The sequence below is a fragment of the Micrasema longulum genome, unplaced genomic scaffold (genome assembly GCF_059751315.1).
Source record: "Micrasema longulum isolate JH-2025_06_02 unplaced genomic scaffold, ASM5975131v1 h1tg000127l, whole genome shotgun sequence".
Taxonomy (NCBI): domain Eukaryota; kingdom Metazoa; phylum Arthropoda; class Insecta; order Trichoptera; family Brachycentridae; genus Micrasema; species Micrasema longulum.
This window is the reverse complement of record NW_028277333.1, coordinates 2,935,157-2,957,014: the sequence shown is the minus strand read 5'-3', so window position 1 is coordinate 2,957,014 and position 21,858 is coordinate 2,935,157. Positions and strand designations below refer to the sequence as shown.

Below are 21,858 nucleotides of genomic sequence, written 5' to 3'. Positions count from 1 at the left end.
ATCCTGAGTTCACAACACTACTCATGGTATAAAACATGAAATAAAACTGGTAGGCAATATATTTTTTATTTACTTTCTCTCAAATATATTTTTTTTAAATGAGTGACCGATTTAGTATACTTGAAAAAAATCAATTAAAATGAAATAATTGTTTCAATAATTTGATTGTATTTCTTAATTGTTATTCTTTGCTATCCAAGGTTTTTATTAATTTATTAAATAGTCTCGGTGTATTTTTAATTTACAAATATAAATGGATAAAACATTAAATGAAACATAAAATGATAAGAAGTATTTGTTTTTTACGGCATAAATTCGAAGTAATGAAATTTTGGAAAGCAATTTTGTGTCTGTGATGTTCAGATAAAATTAAAATAGATACAATTACATTTCTCCCCTACCCTCAATATTTTATTAATCCGCCTCAACACTCGGAAGTAAACAGCTGACTGTGACGAATGTCCCATAAAATAAATTAATTTTACACCCCGCTGTCGTTTGCTTTAGACTGATATAAATACAGAAAGTATGATAGTACAATTGTAATTTTAAAGACTTTGAAGTAAAATCGAATTTTGAATAAGAAATTATTTTTGAAGCACGTTCAATTACAGATTACTGACAAAGATACTTCGAATTTTCATACAAATACACACATTTTTGTAAGGAAAATAATATTTTACTGTATAGACTGCATATAAGTCTATTAGCTTCCCATTGTAATCCCGAATAGAAATTTTCACACATAAAATTTGATTTGACTGTATAGACAATTAAATATTACTATGTAAACTTTCTATTGTAATACGGGCCATGGATTCTATTATACAGTAATCAGTAGTTAGTTCATAAATAAGTGGTTCAAAAAAATGTTCACCAAATCCCCTGCCAGTAACAGGTGTTTATATGTTGTATTGTCAAAAAATTACTTCCGGGACCCCTTGCCCGGCTATTAAAGAGGTTATCATACTCAAAGAAATTAGGATTCTTTGACTTAGTTCAATGTTTAAATATACTATTACCAATTTTATTTTTTTTAAACATATGTGTGTTCACTTTTAATTTTCAAAAACAAATAAATTAAGACTCCCACTTCCTTCTGTTGGACGTACATCATATTGTACCAAAACAAAAATTACTCTTTCGTGCAAAAAAACGCATTTTAATTTTCTTTACATTTTACCAGCCAATGACAGGTCATAAGCCCAGAATTCCATATTTCCTTCTCTAAAATGTTCTCCATTCCTTTTGCAATAAGTTTAACCAGAAATATAAAGAAAATGGTTGTTTCTAAAATGCATTTTTTTATTGTGATCGTTGTTAATGTTATGGTGAACCAATCAATAAATAATATTTTTATAGCTAAAAAAAGTCATTTTTGTTTTTTTTTCTCGTTTTCTATCATGTTTGAAATCGCACATTATTATTGTGTTTTTATAATCATTAAACTCAATGTCAAAAAATGTCACATAATATATAGTTTATCAAAAATTCGAATATCGAAACACGTTTGCAGAACAACGTCTGTCGGGTCCGCTAGTATGTTTATATAAATGAAAAAAAAAAATAAAGAGAAGCAAAGAAATATAAGTACTTAATTTTTTGTATGTGATCGATGAATGTAATGTTTTATACATGTTTTTATAAGGGACACGCAAGGAGATGTGTTCATGTTTTAAATATATTTAAAAATATACACCTAGGGTGCCCTTTTCACCAGAATATACACATATAATCTTACAATGAAGTTTTCGGTGATTTTGAAAACATGAAAGACAATAACAATTCAGTAGTTTGAAATAAAGTTACAGGCAATTAAATGACATGGTTTTGGTATATTGCAATGATCACATCGCCCTTAATTTGTTAAAATACTGTCACAATATATGGCAAATAAACTAAGCAAGTTCCACAAAATAAGATTACAAAGGTTTCTAAGCCCGCGGAAATTTTTCGTTCCAATGTTGGCACACCTGACGAGTAGGAGGGATCCTAACGGTCAGTTTATTTGGTCGAGCGTGTTTGTCGGCCATTTTGTTTAGTCGCAATGTTTTTTTTCCGATGGAGAGCAAGTCGCGCGCTCCCGCCATCTCCCATCTGTGTGAGATCCACGCCGTCAACTATTTTTTGACTGTGCAGAATAATACCGCCGTGAATATTATATAATAAAATCCATCGGAAGCTCGTGGAAGCTTATGGTAGTTATGTGATGAGCCGACAAAATGTCACGGAGTGAGTAAGGATGTTCAGAGAAGGCCGTACTGATGCTCACGACGAAGCAAGGAGTGGGAGACCATCAGTGATGTCTGACGAACGTATGCAAAAAAAATAGGGAATAAGAGAGAAAGGACCACCGTGCGACGCTGGACGGCCTTCACAAAAACTTTACTGGCAAATCTCGAAGTCTCCTTGAACAAATTGTGTCGGAAAAACTTGGTTACAAGAAGCTGTGTGCGAGGTGGGTGCTCTGAATGCTCACACCGGAAGACCGTCAAAATCGCGTGACCACCCCTCGTGAATCTTCGAATCGTTCGAAAGAGAAGCCTTTCTGGACTCTATCGTGACGAGCGGTGAGACGTGGGTGTCACTATACCACAGAATCTAAAAGACAATTACTTCCGTGGCGTCATTCATCTTCCCATCCACCGAGAAGTTCAAAACGATCTATTAAGCCGGAAAAATTATGGCATAAGTTTTTTGGGACCGTTAGGGGGTTATTTTGGTTTATTTATGCCTAAAGGGACTACCTTTAATTCAGAGGCTTACTGCAATACCCTAAAAAAACTCAAAAGACCCATATAGAGCCGCAGAAGGGGAATGTTGACCCAGGGAGTAAACCTCCTGCATGACAACACTAGACCCCAAACCGCGCAAGTTACAAAGGAACTGTTGACATAGTCTGGATGGAATATTGTCACTCACCCTCCCTATTCACGCGACTTGGCGCCTTCGGACTGTGAACTTTTCATCAAAATTAAAGATTTTTTAGGTGGGAAAAGTTTTTTCGACGATCGGGTGGTCGAAGAAGCAGTGAAGAAGCACCTGAAACAGCTGGCGGCGGATTTCCATGACACTGGCATACAACTGGTGCGGCGACTACAGAAATGTCTCGATCTTAATATATTTGTGAATTATCATGAAATTCATAAATGTTGTACCCTTATTTTGTGAATGACCTTCGTAAGAATAGTGTTTAACGCATGCGCGGACTTTAAATTTGAGTCTACCCGTAAATACAAAGCCTCAGTGGGATCAAATTTAGTGATTTCACCAGTTTCCTGTTTTAGAATTGCGCTAAGCGATTTTCACTCTGCGTCCACAGCACTGCGTTCGTATTTATCTGCCTTACGATAGGTGTGTCGCCATTTTTTAGAAAATTTTAACTTATGATAGTCGAACCCGTTGCTGTTCATTACGATTACCAACGAAAACAATTAAAAATAACTTGTCGATTACAGTTACAGGTTAGTAATTGTAAATAAAACTTAACTTATGGCTGATTTATTAGATAAACTTGGTACTTACCGATTACGTGGTCAGATTTAGGAAAGCATACATGTTTTATTCAATTTATGGGCGGATCGCGCATGGATTTTATGTGTATTTAATTATGAATAATTGTGGGGTGTTTGTATATTTGTTTTGTACATGTATTTTATTCCGATTAAACACATACTAAAGATTCGGTGATAAAGCTCGAACATTTCGTGTTTTGTAACGATAGTGATATTGTTAATGTGAAATAAAATAAGTACAGAAGAACTCCAACTATCCGAATCAATTGTGACCGTACCCCATTGGGATAACCGAAAATTCGAATACTAGGATTTTTACCAAAAAATGGTCTATTTTAATGAATTGTATATACTCGTTTATTGAAAATGGGAGAAAAACTATTTTTTTAAAAAAAGAGCTTTTAATTTATTTAAGGCAACACTTTTACATGTTAAGCGTAGTTACAAGTGCCGTCCAAGTACTGTCACAGTAGCGGGTCAACGACACACTGTCTAATCAAAACGAATATTGGAGGAAGGGAGGACAATTCGCGGAGGGGAGGGCAAAAGCGCGCATAGACAGAATCATTCTTTTGCGAATCGTAGTATGTTTCCGTCTTAAGTTTTTTCTGAAATTCCGAAAGCGATTCGGATAATCAGCGATTCGGATAGTCGGAGTTCGGATAGTTGGATTTCTTCTGTAAATGAATAGAACATCGCAAGCATTGAAGATTAGAGAAAATGTCCTACCTTTTGAGTGTTGTGTGCTTATTTCCGTTGGTGAGGAGTTTGAGCTTGGGCTTTTCTTGGCCGGTGGGCGTGATAGACGAGCTAGTGACGTCACTCCCAGCAAAGGAGCTGACGCTGCTCTCCTTGGAGATGATGGAGCTCTTCATGGCTCCCGGCGGAGGCCTCACGGGCCCCTCTGCCAACTCCAACTGCAATCTTCCCTTCTCCGAAGGATGTTTTTCTTCCACGGGTAGCATATACGACAGCATTTTTGATTTCAAAATACAAGCTTCGTAAATATCAACCCAGACACTCGGTTTAAATGTTCGCAACGAGAAATGAACGTTCCCCACTGCGTAGTACGATGTTGACATTCAATTCACATACCATGCTTAATCGTCTCATTATTTTGTTTAGTATCCCTAGTTCTTATCCCCTAATGTATAATACTTTAAAGAAATATACAAAGAAAACCCAACGTTGCTCTTAATGTTTTTTTTCAAACGATACTTACATCGTCATTGTTAGTGAAAAGGTCAAGGTTTTTAATTCAATGAGGTCAACGAGGTTAATAAAAGATTTACAATATACTCTGAATTCTTAAACACAACATCTGAGGGGTGGTTCAGATGAAAAAGGCATGCGGACGTTTCGAGGTTCGTGGGTATATTTATTTACACGGAAAGGTTTAGTATAACAAAGATCACTGGTTCACATCACATGTATAGTAATAGCTGTAAAGGTTTCGTGTTCGTCACTAAAATTCGTAATTTATCGAGTCGCATCGGCTTCGATTTACAAAGGATATTTTTCGAAAGCACTTTATCTTGTCTTCAATGACCACTTCTCACTTGATTTTATACATTTTTCGTACACGTTACTGCATCTGCAAGGCGAAATAATGTCATTAGATTTCTGTGCAATTATAAAAATCGAACGAGTCAAACGAGTTACTATTTCATCAAAGAAACAATAAAATATCACTACGTAAAACATAATAATTCTGAAAAACATTTCGCTGATAACGTATAGTAATATTTTAATGGAGTGTTATAATACACCAAGAACAATACAATTTCTTAGAAAGATAAAGTCACTATTCAGTTTTTATGGTTTCATGTTAAAAACAGCAAAAAATTATACACAAAGAGCTAACAATGTTTAATAATACCGGTATAAATACTTTTGCAGTAAAACGCCGTAATGGTAACAAATTTTAACAAATCAAAAAAGTTATATTAGATTAACATTTCACAAATATTGAATATTAATTATTTGTAGTACATATTTATATTTTCTATTTTTTTATCTCACATATATGTATTTATTTTGTATAATAAATTACTAAATCGTTAAAAATAACATAATTAATTTAACCCCAAAGTTTTCATTTTCAACCTCAATATACTATACCAGTATATTAGGGTTTAAAATTAAAAAAATAACTATAAATATTATTGATAAAATAACACATTATAAAAATAATAAGAAATTTTGAATTTCTAAAAAAAAGTTATTTATAAAGAAAACCAAACTCTATTTGCAATTTAATCAACATTTTGGTATCTTCAAAACGCATAATATAATGTATTACACTAAAACAAAAAATCAAAAAATAATTATTAATTTATTAAAACAGGGATGAAGAACGTTTAATACGAGGGACTATATGCTTATGACCTGTCATTATCAGGTTTAAGTGACCACTTTACATTCTTTATTCCATTCTATAATCCCTGCTATAAAATTTTCTTCATCTCTGTTGTAATTATTTCATATAAATAACTCCCAAAGAGGCAAGTATGTTGTAATTTTGACAAAATCCAAATAAGGTTGAAAAAATATTTACTTCACCAATTGATGAGTATTGTGCTAAAATATGAATATACAAATAGTTAAATGAATAAATACGTATGAGGGTAGACGATAATTTATAACCAAACTTTTGAAAAAAAATTCAGTAAAAATTATTGTTGCTGTTAAAATTTAATCAAATAAAAGTTTATCTCAACTTTGATACATATATTTTTTAACCAAAGTTAACAAATAATTAATTTAGTTAAGCAAATGTAGGTAAATTCATCTTTAAATTCAGGAGATTAACATATTATTGACAAGGACATCAAATTAGCGACATTGAGTCATCGATAAATAATCCCAGTTATAATTAACACCAATAAATTGTTAGTTATGTTGCTGGTTCGCCGGGTGAAGTAGGAGACGCAGGCGCAGGCAAACATGAGTTGTTTATTATGCAGCAAAGCAGATCACATGATGAAAGACAGTTTAAGAAATGCTCCGTGGAACAGGGTTCATGACTATAAACATGATCCATGTTCTTCGGGAGTATCCCTCGAACTGATTATCAAGCAGACAAAGTCGCCGCCATTCTTGATTCAACGCCGAACCCAAATGATACATTCAAAATTATATGGTCCAAACCAAAAGCATCTAATATAAACACACTTTCAATACCAGCAAAAAGGCATCCACTTTAAGAACAATCACTTTCCAAAAAGCTGATTCTTTCTAGGGTGAAATACGCTCTGTATTCTTCTGATCTATAACATCATCTGTAGTAAGGAAAGATGATCAGTCTTTTACTTCTGGGGCCAGTCCAAGAAATCATGCCATCATCAACGGTTGCCGAACGCGCTCAAACCTACGCCATGGTTAAATATAATAGGTACCTTAAAAACATGAGTACATTTCAACTACATATAATAATTTGTTAATTACGAAATTCAGCGGTAAGTTATTAACACACATTATATTGCAAGTTTTGTTAACACACGTGTATTATTAATTAGTTTGATGAGAAAGAACTGAAGCGCAGGTAAAGTGATGTGATGAAAGGCAGAAAAAGAAATGCTCCTTCTGAACAGGGTACATGACTAAGCAACATGAACCTTGTCCATTAGGAGCATTTCTCAAACTTCTGTTGGTTAAGGGTAGGTAATAAAAACAAATATATTATAACATTAGTTAGGTAAACAGTAAGTATTAGCTATACAAAATTGCGGAAGAATGTCATTTTTAAACATGTGCAGTTTTATGGGAATCACATTAGTTAATACAAAAAAAGACAAGCTACTCTTAAAATTACTCTTGTCGTTAAAGGCGTTGGTGTATTTTTCAAGGGGGAAAATTAACTTCGATACTTTTTATAGGTGATCTTCCATCGTTTTGCAGCTAACGATTATCATAATGTTTCTGTTCACTGAGCATTGTCTTGTCTTTAATTTGACTTATTTGCCAACGTTTAAGTTCGTTAAAATACATAAAAATGTCATTTTTACTAGAGATGGGCGACTCGATAATTTGATGAAAGTAGCAGTAACTGTTACCGTTTTACAAATTCAACTGTTTTTTTAAACCGTTTTATAAATAACAATAAAGAGAAATGTTTTTCAACCTGTGGGTCGCGATCCCCTGGGGGAAAAAACGAAAGAAAAATGCATTGAAAATTAAAACTACGATAAAGAAATTCAACCACCGGGAAACAAGATCTGATCTTTATCAGTAAATATTAAAATCTCGACAGAGATACTGAGAAACACTAAAGTAGAGATGAGCATTTTAATTTTTTTATAAAAGCAACAATAACAGTTACCCTTTCAAAAATAAAGCTGTTTCGTAAAGACGTTAGAATATAACAGTCGAGTGCAGTTTGCGACTCCCCCCCTTAAAAAATTCTTTTTTTTGCTTCCCATTCCTTCCCTTGTTGCATTAAACATTATGTTATGAATAATACAAAAATATATGAAAGTTTTTTCTGTTGCTCAATTTTTGTTAATTAAGGAAACGTTTTTTATTATTTTTTATTATTTTATAGAAACCTTATTTTATGGAATAACATTAATAATATTAAGAAAGTAATTTAAATAGAGACCTTTAAATTCACAATATGTCATTTCTTTTATACCTAAAATTATGTTTTCAAGCCGATTATAGGCGTATTATATGTACTTGATTATTAATTTAACATTTCCAACTAACTTCTTTGTTGGAAGATTACAATAAGAGTGGGTAGGTATTATGGATAAAGATTTGAAGTTGGGGTGAAGCGCGGTACGGAGCGCGGTGGAGCGTTGCATTTTTCGCGCAAAGCGAAATGTTTTTTTAAAATTTGCTTCTGCGCTTAATGTTTTTTTTTTTAACCATTTAATTTATTTTTGTGAAACTGTTTTAGGTGTTTAGAAAGAGTAACTGTTTTAAAACAGCAGTTACTTTTTTTTACCACATCTACTCATATCCTGTTTCGAGATTACGATTCGACACGACTGGGACATTAATGTGTCGATTTCGTAATTTGGGCTGTGTTGCAAGGAAATTTATATTTTGCGTAAACCCATGTTCCTTTTTTTAGTTTTGACGGCAAACATTGTGTAAATAATCTGGTTATGATGCGTGCTCTTGTATTAGTTCAACAACTTGGTGAAAACGCTGAAAATCTGTTGGAGGTGGCTCCGTAAAAACAGGGTTCATGGTACGAAAACATGGACTCTGCCAGTATGGAGCTACCCTCTTACAGCAATTTGGTTTTTCTACATCACGGCTACGCTATATTATCGAACTCAAATAAATCATCATACAAGCAAACAAGCTAAAATAATTTATGAAAAACAGACAATATTATATTTACAAAATGAGAAAATGCATGATTATTGGACGCAAAGAGAAAAATGTTTTGAGGCGTGGTAATCAGCACTTCAGTCCTGGCGCAAGCGATGAGTTCAGGATGAGAGGAATGCTCCGGATTTACAGGGTCCACGAATATAATAACATGGCATCCCCGTAAGACAGAAGTATCCCTCAAACCTTTCAGTATTCCATGAAGATGTCTTTAACACTTTAATAATAAATGTTTTATTCACACACATAATTATGACAAATGTTACGCAATAGTTTAAGATTTATTATGCAATTTGTTTACAAAATAACATTTTGAAATTTTTTTCATTAATATCAAATTAAGTTCAAAACGAAAACAAAAAGACAATAATAATTTACAATAGATAAGTTCACATATTATTTAACACATCTCTAAATAAGCAAACGGCTCGTGCGTTCGTTTAACATTTGTAATAAATAAATATATCCCGTTTTACATACCTATTTGTACCAATAAAGGTTTTACTTATCTTAAAAATAATCCTTTTTTTTAAAATTGATTTTAAATGTAGTAACTTTTATTACAATCTGTAACCGACAATTTCTGCAGAGCGTGAGTTTTATTTCGATAACAATATCAATTGTATTTTTTTCAGTATTTTACACATAAGTATTCCAAATTAATTCTAATGCAAGAAAAACCATTTTCAATAAGTAGTTGAAATATTGTATCAACGTATTTTTACAAAGCACGATTAACCATTAGGTATTTTTTTGAACGAACGGCAAGTTAATATAACAAAGCCAATATCCATGTATGTCTTACCAAACATACATAATATTATGATTACAACACATTTATTTCCCAATAAAATCTTTTTTTCAATCGTCTAAAAAAATACTTTTAATCCCCTTAAAAAGTGTTATAAATAGAAACAATAATTAACAAAAAAATATATAAATTGCATTTAAATAGATTGACAAACATTTCAACGGAGATGACATATTTAACTGATAAGATAATATTATGGAAGTCTAGGCATTTTGTTATTAGCTGGTTTTAGTTGCCACATTTATTATTCTGCCTAGGTTGAAATATTTAAAAAGTTTTTTTATTATTTTTTCCACCTGTAGACTTTGTGATGTAAAATAGCTGAAACCTTCATTGACGTATGCTTTTGATGTACTTAAAATATTCAACATATTATTTTTACATAAATAAGAAGCTTAAAATTTAAAAGTATATTATGGCATTTTCTTGTAGGTAATATTATTGTGTAATTAATATCCTACCCGCATCAATAAAGGTTTTAACTTTTATAGCATGATTCAGGTAGACATAACATAGATAACTCGGGAGTTAATATTGATTAAAAGAAAATTTATCTTCATAATAAAGTAAATATAATCATAATAAATTTCTTTGTTTACTTAACTTATTAACCTTATTGATAGGAGAAAACTGTTTGTTCTGATCAATTTATACAAAATCTTAAATAATATTTTAGACTGTTTCTTCTTGTTGCAAATGATGTCGTTTTTCTCGTGTATTAAATGAAAACCTAAAAGTGCCATTAAATATGAATCGGATTGTGGTCCCGTGGCTAGTGTCTCTAACTCACGGCTCAAAGGTCCGTGGTTCGAATCCCACTTAACCCAACTTGATTCTTATGTTCTAATGATGAGTTATTTACAACTCGTTGAAAATGGCCCTCTCAAATTAAATATTTGGGTAAATCAGAAGAACACAAATATTTATTTTAAAAAAAAAACAAAATTTATTCATTAGTTTTATATGAGGCAGCAAAGTTCCTTGAATTTAAAATGATGACTGGCGGGTGGCAGAGTGGTACTACAAACTCAGACCATGGCAGCAGCATCGATAACGGTGGCCTCCGTGGTGTAGTGGTCAAGACGCTTGACTCACGCACGGAAGGTTCCGGGTTCGATTCCCGGTGAGAACGCAAAAATTAAAAATGTGATTTTTCTCAAGCCTGGGTGCTCTGTGATGTAATTCACCACTGTAATTAGGCCTCCTGGCCTGTTGTGGTGCAAAAAAAAATGTAAAAAAAAAAAAACAATATTTTTAAACCATTATAAGCGTTTGCCGCGTTGTAGCAGCGATCTGTGATGCGTTTTTTGAGTAGTAATGGAGGTATCAAATCTCTTCAAACCTCTAAAACCTTAAAATTAAACAGGATGACGGTTTTTACAAGTAATAGAACCTGAGTTCACTATCACCAACCGTAAAACAAAAAAATCAAGCAAGAAATGGTGTGGTGTCACAGCTCACGGCTGAAACCAACAAAATCCGCTCACAATCACCTGCAGGAAAAGTCACGCTCATTCTCTTCTAGAATGCAAAAAGATGTATTTTTGAAACCTTCGATGGGACGAGAAGTGACAGAAATCTATACTTCTTATTTAAATATGCTTAGAAATCAATTTCGCCATGCAATCGACTAGGGTTTGTGACTTCAGAAGTATAGTTACAACAGACAATGCTCGACCTCACACATTCCGTTAGATGTTAAGACTATTAAGGTTACCAAATTCGAAGTCTCAAACAGCCACGTTATTTAACGGACTTCGCCCTTACTAACGTTAATGTATTCGAACCGCTGAACGAAGCGACAAAGGCAAACATTTCAGGAATGATAAGAAATGTTAAACCCGCGGTGTACAGGTGGCTGCAGACATGACCAATAGTATTTATCGAACGCAGTATCCATGCACTTTCGAAGCAATGGAATAGCTGCATTCAACATCATGAAGACTGCGTCGAAAAATGATTTGTACAACTTGTGAATTTTACTTAACTGATCCAATAAAAAAAAAATACGATATGGCACTTTTCAGGTTTTCATTTGATACACTTTTAAAATGTTTGATACGTTTTTAAAAGGTCAGTTCTGCTGGCGAGTACTTTAGTTGAGAAGGTTGAAGTAGAAAGGAATGCTCCGGAATTACAGGGTCCACCGATTGAAATACAGTGGTACCTGTAGGTGAGGAGTACCCCTAACTACTATGCCAGATGTGAAGATGAAGAAGATCCACATGATTTTTATAAGACACTAATCTTCTTATGCATGTTTCTTCATGTCGAAGCCACTGTTGAAAATCTTCAATACGAACTACCTTGAAAAATTGTATCCGAAGATCCTAAAAAGTGTAAATAAAATTTAAAAAACACAAAGAAATTCGCCATCATTAAAAATATTTTTTTTTCTTCACATTTTGGAGTGGCAAGGATTTTTTTGAATGGGGAAATGGAATTCTAGGTACTTACGGGACCTATTACTTGTGAATTCGATGGAAACAATGCTCGATATAAAAAAGCCATTTGAGATGTTTTTATTGTTTTACAAATTCTATCTACCAAAGTAAAATACAAAAATAACATGTAAAATTATTCTCAATAAAAAAAGATAAAATTTTGTTAACCTTAAACTCTTAACAGAAAAGAGGAAATAAGGATGTTCCAATATGGGCAGAATGGTGAATGTTACACAGTGTATAAAATGGCCACTGAAACTGACCAATGACAAATCATAAGCCCTGTAAATGCCTAGACTTTCAAATGCCGTTCTAGAAAATGTTTTCCGTTTTAGTTGCAATAAATTTAAATAAAGGAAATATGAAACGGTAGCCCACAAAACTTAGGACTTACACAAATATCGGTCTGAAATTAAAACAAACGCACCAGAGATTTGTATTTCGCTTCGTTGCTCTATTTTGCCTCCGGTCCCACTTGACCGATGATCCGAAAATTGTGACGGAATGAGATGTTTCCTTTCCACGACGATTATGTTTCGCGCTACATTCTTTAATCAATTCCTCAATGGTTCTACTACAAACTAACGGGTCTCGCAATATTTACCTACACTATTGGTTATAATTCTGATATTTTTGTTACTGAAGGCAACATGATCAGTCTTACGCTTCAGGAGCCAGTCCAGGGACTATAAAACATTACATTGAAAGCCCACCCACTTACATGGATCTTTATAAATGTCTTGTGACCTCTTTTCAGATCCGCACATTGGAAAAACCATTGTTTTTCTTAGCTGTAATGCACGCTAATTTTTTTAATTTTTAAATAAATCTTTATTTTAAAAAAAAATGCGTTTTTTTTATTTGTTGGATTGTATATATGTACATTGAATATAAAACATTACACAGTGTAGAACCACCAATATAATATCAATATTTCATGACCACCTGACAGGAATCGAACTTAAGACGTCAAGCATGGTAGGCGAACGGACCAACCACCGCACTACGAAGCGGGCTTATCTCCACTCGAATCCCTTTTTCAGGATTTTTACCCGAGAGTAGCTTTTGAGTCGAAAGCACTCGTCCAGGGTTCCGGTTCTATTTCACACACAAAACTTTATTCTTCATCCCCCGGAAACAAAAAAATTGAAACATTACAGTGTACAAACACCCCTTCAAATAATATTGTGATATGCCTTACGTGTGTTAAATATCATTCAGTAAATCACTTGTAATACAAAAAATACATATTGTGTAGATATCAACACTTCAACATAGTGGATAAAAGAGGAAAAAAAACAACAAAAAAAGCATAAAAAGTTTACACGTACATATTATTTCACAATGGCTTCATTCAAAGAACACGAAACATATTGTGTAAAAAAATAAAAAGGAATTATAAGGAATAAAAAAAATAATTAAAAAAACATTACATGGAATATAAAAATTAAAATGTACGATGAAATGAAATGATTTAAAAAAAAAGGACAGGTAGATATATCTTTAATCATAATTGCATTGAAAAAAAAATACAAAATTACGAAATCTAAGTTTAAGAGAATTTTTTTTTTATGTTTAAAATAAGAAGAAAAAAAACATGTAAAATGTGTACACTAAAATTTACAAAAACTAGAAAAAAAGTAAAGAGAAAGCAATTAAATAAAAAAAGGAATAAATTCAGCATTGGCGTGTCCTAACAGTTTTTTAAAAATATTTTATATGAACTGTATTCTATAGGAGCTAAGAACATGCAAAAACGTTTTTTGCTCAAATTAGGATAGAATAACGTTGCCATTAAAAATATAAAAAACAGAACAGAATCCCAAAATTGCATCATGCATAAAGGTTTAAAAATGTATGAAGAGATGCCTGAATGTATGAAGAATGAAAAGAGTTTGAATGAATCCAAAAATAAATATTATGTTTAAGATGATGTAATTAGACATGTAATTAAAGTAAGTGTAAATATTAGTTTATTTTCTAATTGTAATATAAGCTAACTTAGGAAATGAATAATTTTAAAGAGGCACCTACTTTAATCTGCTGTCTTTAGACGTACGGTATGCAAACATGATAACTTTTTTTGAAAAAAGCACTTGCCGACACAGAAAATTTCTTTTTGATGCTCTTTCTATTAAAAAGAACTAAATCGATTGAGTTGAGTGGGGTGCGGGAAACGAGAGCATTGAAGGCAAACGCGCCAATCACTAGATCACTAGGCAGATCTCTATCTGATTTTCTTTATTAGGATTTTTACCTAATTGTAACCAGCGAGTTGGACGTTTGTCAAGGATTTTAATTATGTTTTTTACTCAGAATTACATCCGTTATCTCGCTCGGATATAGAGTTAATAAAAAAATAAAAATATACTTACATATATCTGAAAGTTTTGTTACATATACACAAAAAACATGTAAAAAAAACTTATGTACGCGCATCTACAATATAAAGAATAAAGTTACCGTTTGATGTAAATCATATTAACAAAAAAAAAGTACTAGTTTAATTATTTTTCATTAATTTGCACGTATTAGTTTAATTGGTAACATAGGTAAAATAATCTAGATTATCCTATTTTTGTATATTCAATAAAAAATTAAAGGTTGATTTAATAATTGAATTATTAAAAATCAGATTTACACATTTATCTTTATAATTTTAATGAATATTGATTAATAAAGTTTTTAAAAAATAAATATGTTTCCATGAATTCATTTTTTTATAGTTAATTCTTTTGAAAAAAAAATTGCGTTTGGTGAAAATAAAATTTATCTAAAATTCAGTAAGTCCAATTAATGCAGTGTTGAAAATATAAAAAAAGCTTCATTAATCCAATGCTTAAGGCAACGAAAATAGCATACATTTTAATTTCTCCATAATTCGCACAGATAGCATGTAAGGAAAAATGTTTAAAAGCTTAGATTTTATTCGCAGATGGTTTTTTCCCCTTTTTTTAATTACATAATTATTGGATTGCTCACACACACTAATGCGATTAAAAAATAAACTTTATTTCTTAAAGTAAATAACACGAAAAAAAACTTCACCAAAAAATTCAAGAAAACAAAATTAAAAATTTTCAACTGGAAAAAATTAACCAAATACACTCACAGACGAGCAACGCCATAATACGCTGTTTTTAAATTGCTTACCAAATCGTTATTTGTATATGTAAATATATAATATCGAGTGTATCATTAATTAATTATTGATTACATACTGCCATGTAGTATTAAATAACTTTTCCGCATTCAATTTATTGACATGTATAATTTTTTATTATAATTTTGTATATTGTTTTGATTATTTTTTATATTGTTTAATATGTTTATAAATGTTTTTGATTTAAATATAGAAGAGTCCCGACTTAACACGGAATTTTCTAACAAGTCGGGACATAAAAATTATCATTGTGTTATGATAAAATTGTATATTTTGTGCGTTAAATAAATAAAATAAAAAATAATTATATTTTTAAAAAAAAGTTTACGTAGAATATTTAAAAAAGGACATTTTTCCAAAGTGATCAAGAAAAATATTAAATTTTGTACAATAATTTGCTTTAAGAATTATTTTTAAAATAAAATTACATTTGAAATTGATAAAAAAAGTTATCACTAATTATTTACGAAAAGCAGAACCTTTCTCTGGTAGGTTTTAACGAAGACTAAAATCGGGACCCAGGAATAATTGGTTTTATACCTGCGTACAGAGAGTGGGGGTTAATAGGGATGGGTAGGTGTTGGGGATTTTCAAAGGAAGTAATGAGAGGGTGTTAAATATGTTGTTGCTCAGTGTTTTTTACTGCCATATTTCTTTGAGAAAATGTTCAAACACACATGGTACAGGGAGAATTCTCAGAAAATATATTATTTTCCGGAAAAACTTGTTAATTTTCTGTATTACATCCCCGACGACGCGTTGACGCGGGTGTCTTTTTTTCAACATAAATTAAATTACTATGGCACGTATTGTAATTACCTTGTACATTCATTTTTGCAAAATATAATATGTATTAAAATGTACAGTAAAAGATGTCTAGGAAGATTTTTTATCGAAATCAAGATCGTCCGAGGTAACAAGTATTACAAAAAAGAATTATAAAAAAAAGGAATATGCCTCGTGATTTTTTTAGATACTTTATTTTTTAACGTTTTAATATACCTAAGGTCAGGTGGGGCAAGAGGAACAAAATCTATTTTTTTTAATCTATAGAATTAAGGGCCTATTTACTCAGTCGGAGAAATGTGTCGTTGTTCCAGAATCGAAACAAAGATGTGACTATTGCGTTCATTTTTTTTTTTTAATAAATAATTTTTGACAGTGCTTTGGTTTGGCCTTTTTACCCCGAATGAGAATGAATGCCCCTTTGCTTGCTCATTTGAACGCTCTTTTCATTGAGGGTTTCTCTAGTTATATGTATTAAAGAAGATAATATCTATGTTATTACTATATTAGGAGATAATCTGCTGACACTAAGAGGAACAGTCGAGCAGATTTTTTAATTATTTTGTATGTTTCAGTGCAAAACGTAGCTTCACTTTTTAAAATAATAATAAATACGCTTTCATCCTATGGTAAAACTATAAAAAAAACAAATACTGTACACAAAGAGCGTTTAATTTGAATTTACAAAAAAGTATGACACTCTTACCCCACATGACCTTATTTTATCACGGCATTGTGAGGATATTAGTTATTGATATAAAAATAAGATTGTGATTCAACTTAAACCTATTTTTCTTATTGTATAAAATTGAAATGTTTTTAGACAGAATCTTTTTTTGAAATATTATAGTTAATTTAATACAAATTTAAAGATAATGTTCTAAGCTTTTGAGAACTTCTCCACCTTTTGCCATGACATTTTACACTTTTTTGTTTATAAATTTGTATAAACTATTTCAGTTTAAATATAAATATTGCAAAAAACCCACGTACTGTGTAATACTTCGTGCCTTGATGCTTAAAATCCCCTGACTTTGTTAAACCAAATCATCAAAAGGGTCGAGAGTTTCAAATACCTGGGAGTACATGCTTCAGAAAATAGCAGCGGTTAAGAGAGCAGGCGCCACATTTAAAAATACGAACGCTGTCTTAAAATCGGATATTTACTTAAATTGTAACACCTCACTAGGGCCCAAAACAGCAAAGTTCCGAGTTGTGAGAATAGGTGTCTCAGGAGAATCTTGGGTGTGCGGTGGTTTGACTTTGTGAGGAATGAAGTAATAAGAGAAGGGACGCAGTAAACTCCGGTGACAACTGTCGTCAAGCGGAGGCGATACGGTTGGCCAGGCCAACTGCGGATGCCTCCTGAGAGCCTTAACCACGCTTGCCTACTTTACAAGGCATCAGGTTCTCGGCGTCCTGGACTTCCACTGCTGACTGTTCGTCGGCAGTTTATGTCAGAACTTTGGGAAGACAACCTGACTTGGGAGGACGCAAAGGAGTTGGCATCTGATAGAGAAGCATGGAGGCTCTTTGTGGATACCATATGCTCCAACTAGGGATCGGACATGGAATGATGGTAAACCATTTTAAGCGATATCGTCGATCAGTTTCGAGGGTACTACAGGTTATTGGAGAATTACTCATGAAGATGTGCTCTTAATGAAATTGATTTATACAAATATACAAACAAAATGTGTTGATATTTCAAGTTTGTAGACAAGGCTGGATACTACTCCCCGGGGAGTTATCGAGACTGAAATTTATTGCAATAGAGAGGGATATTTTTGAAATGGGAATATCGGAGTCTTTGCATTTACAGGCTTTATGATTTGTTCAGGCACAATGGTGGATGTTGCACAGTGTACGTAAATTGGTCACTTAAACCAGCCAATAAGTCATGTGCCCTGTAAATGCGTATGCTTCCACATTCAAAGAAATATGCTCCAAAGGAGGCTCAAAAATGTTTTAACTTTAATTTTTTTTTTTTAATTTTCGTTGCTATCTCATTTTCTAATTATTAAACCTCATAAAAAATCGTACTTAGGTACTTTAATAAAAATTATAAGTTCGGTTATTTGTGAAATAAATTTTCTAGTTGAATTACCGCATTTTTCTTCACGAGCACTTATTTTATAACGAATCAAAGCAAGTAGGTAGTAGGTACATAGGCATGAGTCGTTCGTGAGTGCCATTTCATCTAATATTTAAATCAACCCTTGAATAATGTTAAAAAATATATCTTTGAAATTGTATTTATCAGAAAAACATTTTTTTACAGAATTAGACTTGTATATTCTGAGTGATATGCAAAATAAAAAAAGGTAAATGATACAGCTGCTATGCACAAAAGATAGGCCTTCAATTGGCATTTTGATAATATGACTATCCTCCCATCTGAAAATAATATTCTAGTGTGTTCTGCACGCATCCCTGTACAATGCTCTCATTATGAAAGACAAGAAGATTGCACGTCTTAATGTCTTGTATCCTCGTGTGGCAGGAAATACGCTAGTAACCGTGCCATGTGAGATGAGCTGGATTAATTGTATAATTTCGCGACCTAGTGGGAAAACAAATGTGTGTTCATACATTTTTATAATCATTGCGCAAATCTGGTAATCGCCTGATGAATTTTAGATCACTATCATCATATTCCATTATCTGCACCCGATAGTCAATAAGGGTTCTTGCATTGTTACTCCAATCGTAGTCTATCGGTGATTATTTGTAATAGATGTTTTTTTTACTGCAGTACTCCATACTCCTAGTACGTTTATAATTATCTCTTTTTATAATAAAAATAAATATTAGCGTTCTTATAATTTACCCGAATATTTCAATTTTGGTGGCCATTTTCAACGAGTTGTAAAATAGCTCACTATTAGAAAATGGAAATCAAGTTGGGGTAGAGTGGGGTTCGACCCTCGGACCTCTGATCCGTGAGTCCGCAACACTAGCCACGGCACCACAACCCGATTCGTATTGGAATGAACACAGTTCTATGAACGAATGTTTTTGACTCTATAACTCCTCCTTGGTGTGCAGTGGTTGGAGCTTTTGTCTGCCATTCTTGAGATCCTAGGTTCGATTCCTGGCAGGTTGAACGTGGACGGCCTCCGTAGTGTAGTGATCAAGACGCTTGACTCACGCACGGGGAGGTTCCGGGAGACCACAAAGAAAATAAAAATGTAATTTTTCTCAACTCTGGGTGTTCTGTGCTGTAATTCACCACTGTAATTGGTCCTCCTGGCCTGTTGTGGTGCAAAAAAAATGAATGTTTAAACGGTAGTATTTTATTGGAGGATCACCTTATCTTCACTTACAGATGATCGAAATAATCTGCATTTGGTTTACAAATGCAGTGCCCAATGTACCATTGGGTGCAGAAAGACGAATTATGATAGTGATATGTAAATTTATTGTATGGTATATTACATTCGAAAGGTTTTTAAATCTGAAATTTTAATTACGTTTCGAATTTCTATAATCTCTTGTAAAGCTGACGCGTTTCTCCAAGATGGAGGTTGGTGTCTGATAATTTATATAAAACACAATTTTGAAGAAAAATATTCTTCATTTTTTTTTTAGAATGTAATTTTTTTAGACTATTTCATATCGGAAAGGGGGAATTTTACAATTAAACCAGTTGGTTAAAATAAATAATTTCATTGATTTTGCCAATGAAACTCCATACATGTATATATTTTTTGCAATTAATGAGAACCAGGAAATATATAGTTGTAGAATAAATTATGTATTAAAACTACGAAAAAAAATACATAGCACAAAAATGGTACCAAAGGACTTGTAAAACATTTATGTAAAAATAGTCAAGTCGCAAATAGTTGAAAAAATACAGCACATTTATAAAGGCATAAAAACGTACAGGAAATAATTTTCAAATGTGTTTTAAATGTGTAAAAAAATTGGAATGATGTCTTCTTTGTAACTGTCAGCATTAATATTTGAACTAATTAAATATAAGAAATCTCATACATATACGAGTATGATATGCTCGATACAGCATCACGAGGAGATTGTATTTCTACCAAATTTCATTTGCATGCCGAACTCAAAACACAATAGTCGAGCGCAGGCGCTAAGGTGAAAGGGTTCTGGGTTCGATTCTCGCCAGATACATACACAGGTACCTACGTAGCATAGCGTCTGTCTGAAGCTGACAAAATCAGAGCAGATAATTTCTTCGGGCGACTCCTTACTCGCAAAACGTACAAATCATATCGTGTCTAGAGTCTGGAAAAGCAATACATATCAAGTATGTTTAGTTTCCAGCGAGATTACGCGTACACATAATCGAAAATACATTCATTATTCGCAACATCGCAGAAAATCGTTTTATTAATAATGAACATTTCAAGTATAAAAGTAGTCGATATAAATACAGATCCATTAGAAAAATCTTATTTGAAACGTACAAGACGGCGCTTACCTAATATACAGCACATGGGGCATAGGGCAGCCGGCCGGCGGGCGGCTCGACAGCCGAATTTCAAAGCGGAAGCCCGAAAGTTTTCCATTTATTTTTCCCGAACACAACCGACGGCGCGTAATTTATTTGCGGAAAGTCCGGAGATCTATCGCCGATACGACTCCGGTTCGCGATCAACTAATCCGCTTGACATTCGCGCATGTAAACAAATATTACATTCGAAATAATCGATTCGCGCCCTGGCAAAGGCAGTGCACGCGCACTTATGACGTCACAAGATTTGACAGTTTGATTCGGATATTTGCGCAATTACAGGCGGCGAGCCGCGGCTATCGGCGGCGGAGAGTGATCAATAATAAAGCGGCGCGCGGCTGTCTGTCTGTGGCCGCCGCGGACGTGCATCTCGGGAGGCGGCGCGCTCGGCTTTGGCGCAGTGTCGGCGTGTGGCGGCCCGTCGCCCGCAGCGGGGGCAGGGCGCGTGCGCGAGGTGAAGAGCAGGCGAGGCTCCCCGTCTGGCCGGCCTGCACGCCGCGGCTGTCCCGAGCCCTTATTCCATCCCGCACAGTTTCGTTTAGTAAGTTCGTTCGAGTAGAATTTTATTTTATTTTCATTTTAATAAATTTACGGACTAAGCCCATTTTGAACATACCACACCCCTCGTCGAGGGTGCCACAAGAAAAAAAAACCGTGTTTTGAGTTAAGTATGACATTCAATAGAATTTGGAATATAATGTACTGTGCCTAAAAGAAAAGTCATTATAACCGCATACGGAATGCATAATGGCACTCTTATATTATGTAATGTATAACGCAATGTAGCGGTCATAGCAAAATTATTCAAGGTCTAAATTAACAATTAAATATGTTTTTAATTACTAATTGTTCTTTTTATTTATTTATTTTTTTTATATGGGAGTTGCTTTATTATTTACCTTGCTTATAATATACAAGGTTTATATTTCAAAAAGGTGGATTTTTCTGCAATTAAATTTCTTTAAATTTATCTAAACTGTTAGGATCAGGAGGGATATACTTATGTAGACCAATCGGGAACTTCTCAGCATTTGCTCATGTGGAGAGGAAACCACTTAAAGCTCTTCAGGAGAAGCCGGCCTGTTGGCAGAAGTCAACAGGCCTTCCGTTCCACTAGAGGAGTGTTCGGCATTTTGTTCCCTACTTTAGTTTATTTTACCAATTTCCTGCGCTATATTTATCTTGTATGATACTACCTCTCGTGTGAGTTCTTTATTACCTATCATCGATAGGATGTCGCATAGATCTTCACCCAGGCCTATGCATCGCGCCTCCAGCTGTTACTAATAGTTCTTATTACAGTATAATTA

At 33.2% G+C, this 21,858-nt stretch overlaps 1 protein-coding gene across 1 annotated transcript in view; it reads right to left on the bottom strand.

Moving 5' to 3' along the window:
• The window catches only part of LOC148284384 (uncharacterized), a 156,719-nt gene extending 135,774 nt beyond the window's left edge, over positions 1-20,945 (bottom strand). Inside the window, exons 1-2 of the mRNA XM_088240901.1 lie at positions 20,516-20,945; positions 4,245-5,109 (exon numbers count right to left, since the gene is read on the bottom strand). Coding sequence (XP_088097027.1) covers positions 4,245-4,597 — 353 coding nt within the window. The 5' untranslated portion in view covers positions 4,598-5,109; positions 20,516-20,945. The remainder of the gene's footprint in view (positions 1-4,244; positions 5,110-20,515) is intronic.
• Between the last annotated feature and the right edge of the window lie 913 nt (positions 20,946-21,858).